This window comes from Indicator indicator, chromosome 26 (genome assembly GCF_027791375.1).
Source record: "Indicator indicator isolate 239-I01 chromosome 26, UM_Iind_1.1, whole genome shotgun sequence".
Lineage (NCBI taxonomy): Eukaryota > Metazoa > Chordata > Aves > Piciformes > Indicatoridae > Indicator > Indicator indicator.
The window spans coordinates 8,283,763-8,292,117 of record NC_072035.1 but is presented as its reverse complement, the minus strand read 5'-3'; the positions used below and the strand labels follow the sequence as shown (position 1 = coordinate 8,292,117).

The 8,355-nt window shown below is 43.2% G+C and overlaps 1 protein-coding gene across 3 annotated transcripts; it reads left to right on the top strand.

The window, feature by feature from the left end:
- Window positions 1-2,623: 2,623 nt before the first annotated feature.
- Window positions 2,624-8,353, top strand: MTRFR (mitochondrial translation release factor in rescue). 3 transcript variants are annotated; one of them, XM_054392994.1, is made up of 5 exons: window positions 2,624-2,657; window positions 3,524-3,606; window positions 5,010-5,320; window positions 6,003-6,245; window positions 7,281-8,353. In XM_054392994.1, exons 3-4 carry the CDS (start codon window positions 5,045-5,047, stop codon window positions 6,213-6,215), a joined length of 489 nt encoding a protein of 162 aa, XP_054248969.1. In that variant the 5' UTR covers window positions 2,624-2,657; window positions 3,524-3,606; window positions 5,010-5,044; the 3' UTR covers window positions 6,216-6,245; window positions 7,281-8,353. The 3 variants fall into 3 exon arrangements, with proteins under 3 accessions (XP_054248969.1, XP_054248967.1, XP_054248968.1); XM_054392992.1 differs by having other exon boundaries at window positions 3,524-3,673; XM_054392993.1 differs by having other exon boundaries at window positions 3,524-4,118.
- Window positions 8,354-8,355: the final 2 nt, after the last annotated feature.

The following is an 8,355-nucleotide window of genomic DNA, read 5'->3' as shown; positions in this document are numbered from 1 at the left end:
GAACAGGCCCTTGGGGTTTGGTTGGATGCGTTTTTAAATTAGAGGCTCCACAGATTGTTTTTCAACATTTCTGTGAAAGGGACTACTGTGAAAGGGACTATTGTTAATTTGGCTGAACAGGGACAAATCAAGACCCACCAAGTCAGACTACAGTTGACCAATTTTACAATTTGTGCACATATTTGGCTTGCTTCTTTCACAGAGTGTTTATTATTATTAAATATCATTCATTCAGAAAGCTTTGATGCTCTTCTGAGCTACCTTTCTTACCCCTTAACGACAAAAATGTAGTCAAACAGGAAACCCACAGCATTTAAAACCAGCAGCTGGTTAACTGAAAGCATCATAAATAAATAAATACAGGATACTTTTGAGATGGTCTTAGAGTGCTCAAAGCAGCAGCTTACAAAAAGAGCTGCAGGGAGAGTTCCAGTTTTCATAATTTCACTACTAAAACACTTGAAATACATTGATTAATCATAGTGTTTATTTCAGCATGTTCTACATGCTGATGAGTTTGTCCTGTGTTCACTAAAACACTAAAGAAAAACTTTATGATCACTTCACCGATGGAGAACAAAAAGAGACATTAAGAAATACTGTGCTCATCATCTGTGAGAATACTAAGAATAAATCCCTGCTGCCTTGAAGAAGCACACCACCTTCAGAGTACAACCCTTCTTCTTTACAGGGCTTACAGGGGCATGCTACTAGCTTTTACATATTTAAGTTTTCATTATTTGTAGGTACACAGAGATGTATCTTTAACAGATAGTTGTCCATCACTTTCCTTCAGGTGTAAGCAATTTTTTTATACTTCTGAAACTATCTGATTTTTCCGTTTCAGTGGAGCCTGTTTGGCTTTAGCAGAAATGTTTTTCAGGTACTCACTCAAGCCACCTCCTTTGGGTTAGGGCTGAAAATGCCAGAACTGTAAGTTCTCACAGATACATATATCCCTTTGGCAGAGCTTCTTGGGATAAAAGAAAGAAGAAAAAGCTTTTCTTCTCTTTCTAGTGATCAGGAGTCTGGAAGACTTGGAGATTATCAGGTACTTAACCTGACAGATAAAGCAGATACTGCAAGCTGCTCTGGAGCTGGCAGTAGGCAATGGAGAGGGCTCCATCAGTCACCCCCGTCTCCCCAGGATGAAATCATGGGTGGCCTATCTCAACAGCACAGCAAATGGGTGGGACTTAATTGTGACACAGACTCGTTTCATAACCTCATTGGAAATCTGCTCGCAGTAAAAATAATACGAAGTGAGCTGTAAGTCGGCTGAGGAACAATTAAGCTGTCAGCTATTTTTTCTATAGCACAAAACAGTCCTTATAGGACCAAGCTGATACATAAAGGAATAGGATTTAAAAAGAAAAACACAACAGCAAGCTGCAAGATATTTTGGACTGCTTATCAGTGCTGATGCAGACGCAAGCATCTGGGCTGGCACAGACTCGGCGATTGCCGTTATTTCCTGATCTCCTGCTGCCGGCCCTCGCGGATGGCCGAGGGGTGACAGGGTGTCTTGGTTCCCGCTTCCTCTCCCACCACCAGGCCCCATCTCCCTAGCTTTTCAAGGGCTTCCCGAGACTACCCTGAGGAGGAGTAGAGAGCCTCCAGCATCTAAAGACCTGGTCCCCTCAGGGAACGGCCTCACCCCTAAAGCAGAGCTCCATCCAAGGAACCCTTCTCGCCACGTCTGTTCCCTTAGGCCGGTTTCCATCAGTCAGTGACCTTCTCCCCAACTCTGCGCACCCCATCCTGGGCCCCCTTCTTTCACAAGCGTCCCCCTCCTCCTAACTCTCCACCTCAGCCTCCTCTCAACTCAGCTCTCCCCCTCTCACGGCCCCCTCCCTCCTCAAGTGACCCACTCCCCCTGCTCTGTTCCCCGCGAGACTCCGACCCCCCCGATCAAGCTCCGCCCCCATGCTCTCATTGGGCAGCTGCACCGCGCGCTCCGGGATGTTGACAGCTCCACTGCCTCGGATTGGCTGGGGCGCCCGTCACTCGTGGAGGAATGGGGCGGGAGGTGCAGTGGAGACGAGCTCGCGTCTGTGGGACGCGGCCAAGAACAGCGGCGTTGCCGGCTTTGTGCCCCGTCAGCTGCCCCGAGGACTCGCCCGCTTCCTACCTGCATTTCCGAGAGCCCACGTAGGATGCGCCCGGAGCGGACCAGCAGCTGCCTCCTTCAGCGACCGTTAGACGATAAACAAGCGCGGCCCACCGCCTCCCTCCCGGCGATTGGCGGCCGAGTTTCGAGCGTGGTGGGGCAGAGGGCACTCCAGACAGAGCACAGCTCGCTAATTGGTCGCCTTGATCGCGCGCAAAGCCGCGCTTTCCACGCTGATTCGCTATGGGAAAAAGTACGCGCGCCACTGCGAGGGGATTGGATAGTGCCACTCCGCGCCGCAGAGTTTCCCGGAGCATGATTGGTAGTAGGTGGACGGCGTGCGTAAGCCCGGCCCTCATACAACGATTGGCTTCTCGAGTGCCAATTAGCCTGGTGGTACCGCCTTCCTGTATTGCGGTCCGTAGGTGCAGAGGAGCCTGTCGGGGCGCGAAGTTGCGTGGGGCTGATTTTTGTGTCGTGCGCAGCAGCCGCGCCTGCGCGCTGCGGGCGGAGCCGGGGGCGGTGGCGCAGCCTTGAGTCGACTGAGGTAAGAGGTGGTGGTGGGCTTGTCGCGGTGTGGGTAGTGTTCTGCGTCTGCGGGAGCTGCTCTCGGCTCCTCCCGGGCCCTTCAGCCCTTCAGGCCGGGGGATGGGCTACAGCGGTGTTCGCTTCGTGACCTCACCCCGGAGGATGCGGCAGGCCTGGAAGGCCGCGGTTGTGGCATAGTGCCGCGAAGGCGCGGTCTCGGGCGGCCGCCGCCCTTTCCTCTGTACCAGCTGTCAGGCAGTATTGCAGCCTCTGTTGAAACCCTGCAACTCGCTTTGTTTCCTGGATGTATGGAACAACAAATGCAGTTGCTTGTGCGAGATTGGAAGCAAAACAGTTGCTTTAAACCACAGCTTAATCAGCTCTCCGGTATGTAGTGTTGCTACGCTGTCCAATGCCTGTGACCTTAACACTCAAACTGAGAACGGCTGTCACTTCTGTTTAAAATTAGACTAATAGGTTTCTTATTGACAGAGGTCTTCTGTAATCTTACGCTTTAAAATCTCCTGGGCAAAGATGAGTGTTTTTTTAAGAACTTAACTATTCTTATTTTAACTTCTTTTTCGCATTGTAAGGTGCATATTTCTTGGAAACTTTCTTCTGTAAGTGAACCCTCGAGGAAACTCTCTAGTATATTATAGGTATACTGTTGGGTTGTAGCTGTAGCGTAAGTGTTAAGAGTTACAGGGAGCATGATCTTTTGCCTTGATTTGCACATTGAGATACGGCAGCTCAGAGTTACCGCTTTTGGTTTCAAAATAGGCTACTTTAAACAAGCAGCGCCCTTATTAAACCTGGTGCTGGGTAAAGTTTCACTTCAGAACTAGGTTCTAGTTCTGCTAATTTTCTGCTTTTTTGCTTTTGCAGGAAAAAAAAAGGACAGCAAACCGTTACTGCTTCTAGTGCCACCAAGTGGACATCTCTACTTGCCAATGAAAGCTTTCTTTAAGGTTATTTCCAGTAACGTTCAACTTTTGTGGATGTTTATTGTTAAGTGCCCCTTCTTCACGTGCTGAAGTAATTTTTTTTTAAAATCAAATATTTCAAGCATAGTAGCATGTGTTGTTTTAGTGCTTATCTAATGCCTTGCTGAAGAGGACAACAGTAGAACCTGACATTCCTTGTTATCCATGAAGATGATCCATACTTTTCTGTCTTTGTTAATAACTTGACCTGGGAAAAATTAGCATGTTAAGAAGCAGTTGAAAACCTGGTGGTCTACTTGCTTCTGGATTCTTTTTCCTCCGTCTGATGGGCTATATAGAAAGTCAAGAGAGTGAAGCAGGATGAGCAAGTTTGTTAACAAGAGCAACAGAGAACACTTCTTATTTGAAATGGTTTACCACATTGGCTGTATTAGACCACTCACTCAAATCCTATGCAGATTATAGTCTGACCTAAAAATTTGGAAACCACCATAATGGAGCAAGGTCAAAAGATCTAGATCATGTCATCTGTTTGGGTATGGCTTACTCACTTTCCTGTACTAACATAGCATTAAATGTGAATTTTCAGAACTCAAAACCATAACTCAGTCTGTACCTGTAAGCACACAAACCAGAATTGGGTTGTGCACTGTTAGTCAGCTGCTTTGACTTGACAGTCAAGACATCAAAGCATCATTCTTGCAGGAAGAAACCTGTTGCTGCATTCTGGCTTGTTAAAAGTACCTGGGTTCTCTTCTGCCAGATCTCACTTCCAGTATCCATGTACTTGAGACAGAAATGTTCTGCATAATCTTGTTGGGTTTTTTTTAATTATTAGTTTGTTTTCCCTCCTCTTTGCAGTGTTCTGTGACTCTTGAGACAACAAACGTGGGAAGCCAAGACATTATTAGGCCAGTTATATTATGGAAATTTGCTGCTCCTTTCAGTAGTTGAGAGTAGTGTTTAAGGCAACCTGAGAGATGGATTGCTGCTCCTTACCTGTCATCCCTTGATGCAGTTCAAGCATGCATCAACATGTGAAATGTGTTGTCAGCAAGACACCACTCAGCATGAGCTGAGTGTCTACAGAAGCTTCCCACTCAAACTGCAAGGCAGGTCTATCCTCTTTCCTCCCCTTTTTTGGATCTCCTTAATATTTTCCAAGTGTTGGGAGGACTACTAATTCATTTACTGTTTTCCTCATCCCTTTCAATAACACTGTAATGATCTTGACTATAGGAAGCCTGATTGCAGTGAGAACCAAAATTCCAATTGGAATTCCATTAAGGCAAATGTCTATGAAACCAGTTCAAATATCCTTGAAAATAAACCTGAATATGAAAATATCACTGAAGATATGCAGCTAAAGTAGATCATCTTGAGGCAAGGATTCTTGTGATGAACTCCATTCCCCACTTCTGTTTCAGGTTCCATTCCAGAGAAACTGTGTCCTCGTTTCTGCATGAATGTTCCAAGTTTATTTCATTTTACATTGTTACTGAGAGAAATACAAAGACCATCATGGAGACCGTGGATTTTGAGAAAACAGCAGTTTTCTGTGCCCAGAGTGCCCTTACTTCAGGCAGCAGGAAAAAAGAAATCTTTAAATCTTCTTGGGCTAACTGAGGCAGAATTAGAAGAACAGTTTGTAAGAGGTGATGGCCCAGGAGGTCAAGCCACAAATAAGACAAATAACTGTGTTGTCTTGAAGCATATTCCATCTGGGATTGTAGTGAAGGTAAATTTATATTTCAATATGTAACAAATTGCATCATGTCTTCCAAGCCTTTTTTCATAGCATAATCACAACACGAATGTCACAAAGGGAAAGATTGTATGTACTGCAAAGGATCTCAGCCAGAAGCAGTTTTGGCTATTGGTAGATAAACTCGGGGTAACAGCTGATCTTCTTAGCTTTAACCTACAGTATGTTTTTGGACTTTTACACAAAACATATATCTTCAGCTGGCACATCCCCATCCCTCTTGTTAGTTAGGATGTTTTCCTTAAGTTGATCGCTTTGCAGATTAGTTTTAAGCATTACTCTTACCTACTTCTTGTGAATTAATACTTTGAAATTAATCTTCGCTTCCATATCACAAGGGAAGACACAGTTAAGTTAAACTCAGAAGAAGCTTTCCAAGATTATATTGGAAGTATTAAAAGATTAATGCAGAAGCTAATCTGACAAGTTAAAGTGACAAATAATTATTAGGCAGCCTCTCCAAAATATATCATTTGGGCACAAAAGTGCCAGCAATTCTTGGCAGGAGGATGCTCTTGTCTTAGTTAGGGGAAGGATTTTCTTTATTGTAATGGCAGTAATATGTAGACTGAAATGAGCAGGAAAAAAAAACAAAACAACAACAACGAAAAACAGATTAAAGTTTCAGTAAAAACGTCCTGTTGTGTTTCTTCAGTGTCATCAAACAAGATCAGCGGAGCAGAACCGAAAGATAGCCAGAGAAATCCTGCAGGAAAAAGTTGACCTCTTCTACAGAGGTGAAGCCAGTGATGTTTTTAGAGAAAAGAAAGCATCAGAGAAGAAGAAGCAGGAGAAAAAAAGAAGAGCAAAGGAAAACCTAGAGAGGAAAAGGCATTTGAAAGAGATGCAACAATTGGATGAGAAATAAACATGCGAAACACTGACTTGCCCTCGTAGGGTAAGACAAACATTTTTTTATACCTGCAGTGTTAGCAAATTAACAGATGATGTCAGGCTTCATAAGCACAACTGAAACACTGATCAGTGACCTGCTAGTACTGTAAAAAGTGATATTCCTTCTTCTGTCTGCCTCCATCTCATTAATCACATTTAGCAGTCAGTTCTTTTGCCAGTTTCAGAAGATGATAAACCAATCCTCGTTAAAAAGGAACTATAAATGTTCCATCAGTGTTAATGGAGACCCAAAAAAAAATTAAGTAATCTCCTTCTGTCCAGATGATACATTCTGCTTCTTCGTAGGAGTTCCAATACATAAGAACAGCCCTAAAAGGCTGTAAATTTCCATCCTGACTCACATAATGCCTCTGCTGACATAAATCCTTTATGAAGAATGGCCAGGTTTAGATACTGGTTCTGATGGTGTCAGCAGACATGCTGACAGAAGGGACACCAGTCACTGGTTCCCACCTTCAGATCTGAATGGATGCTCTGTCCTTCTCATTTTTGACTGAAGTTCAAACAGAAGCTTTACAAATCTTAACGTGGAGTGGTGATGACTGTTGGGAGGCTGGAGGAGAAGGCACTCCTGCAAGTGAGGACTGGTCAGCCATGTTCTTCCAGTTCAGGGATGAAATTGGGTCATTACAGATAAAGAACAATGTGTTGAAAGCTGCCTCCCAAGGCAACAGAATCCAGTTCATCCAGGCTGTGAAGTAATTAACTGTGCCCATTTGCTTCTGTATTGTCAAGTATTCATAGCTCTATATGCATTAAATTTTCCAGCTTTCCTTAGGATTTAGATTTGAGTGTACAACAATGATTTGCAGTCGTTATGTTTATCCTACGCTGCAGTTAAGCTTGAACATTCTGCTGTCTTCTCATGTTGGCAGTTCCCCGATCTTATGCAAATAAATGCAGCTCTGTTCTCTTTGTCACTGTTTCTTCGGAGCCACTAATGAAGTAGACTTTACTGTTTTGATCCTGTTAACAACTCTAACTGCTTACCTAGAACTTCTCTTTAATTTCTGGATAGCACCCTTGCTGGCTGCCACCAAGTTTTGGCCGTCAACAGTGAAGAAGAGTGCTTCAAGAACCAAAGCCGTAGTGTATTTGGAAAGCACTGGAGACTACTAGCAACTACACCATATTCTCATGGAGATCGTTGACTGCATCCAGACTGTGCCTGGATGGAAACTCATCAGCCATCTGCAGGCTCATCCTCTCATCTGTCTCTGAACTTGAGCCTCCTGCATGAAGGTTAAATCTTTATCTCTTTGGAGTCCTTGTTCGTGGAGTATGAGCCTGATTAAAGTGACTGTACATAGTTTTAATACAAACTGTTAATGAAAATAAGCTTTATTACGTCAAGTAATAAATACATACAAAGATGCAAATAACAGTTTTAGTAATTTATCCAGAATTTTCTCCTTTTTTGGCAAACTTTAAACTGAAATCTCCAGCCTTAATGTAGAAATTGGCTTTCCAGGACTTTGAGGTTTTTTAATAGGTTTCCCTATTTTCCATATAACTCATGCACTTTAAGTGGACTTCAAAGCATTAACAGTCATGCAAATGTTTATGCAAAAATGAACAAAACAGGAAAAATAAGAGAAGGGGAAGGTTATTTCTAAGCAGGGTCTATGCTGTTTGACAAATTGTGATTTAGCAGACTACTAGGTACAGCATGCTATTTTGCACTTATTAAAAAACAATCCTCAGAGCTTATGTCAAACCTTGAAAGATTGACAGTTTGGGGTTAAGTGAATATAGTCAAAGAAAAATTTCAAACAAAAAACAACAGAATGAGACTGGCTGGATAAGAAGAGAACTGAAATATAGCCTGGGAGAGAAAGAGCATTCCTCTGCATGCAGTTCAGGTTTTATGTCTAAGAAATGTTTTAGGGAGTTTTAACACCTTTACAAAATGCAAACCCTCAGTAAATTGAAAACCCCTTCCTTTCTCATTCTTAACTATACACTTTTTGTAAGGGCTAAAGAAGAAAAGTCAAACATTCAAAATAAAGGAATTTGTCTGAATGTTTTAAGAGTCAGAAAGAATAAGTGTTACTTTTTCTTCATTAAGAGATGGAAAATCTTGCAACTGAATG

Bases quoted from the DNA above. Each gene is read 5' to 3' on its own strand.
- MTRFR (XM_054392994.1), top strand. From the start codon at position 5,045: ATGAATGTTCCAAGTTTATTTCATTTTACATTGTTACTGAGAGAAATA. The intron at 5,321-6,002 runs GTAAATTTATAT...GTGTTTCTTCAG, and splicing joins CATCTGGGATTGTAGTGAAG to TGTCATCAAACAAGATCAGC.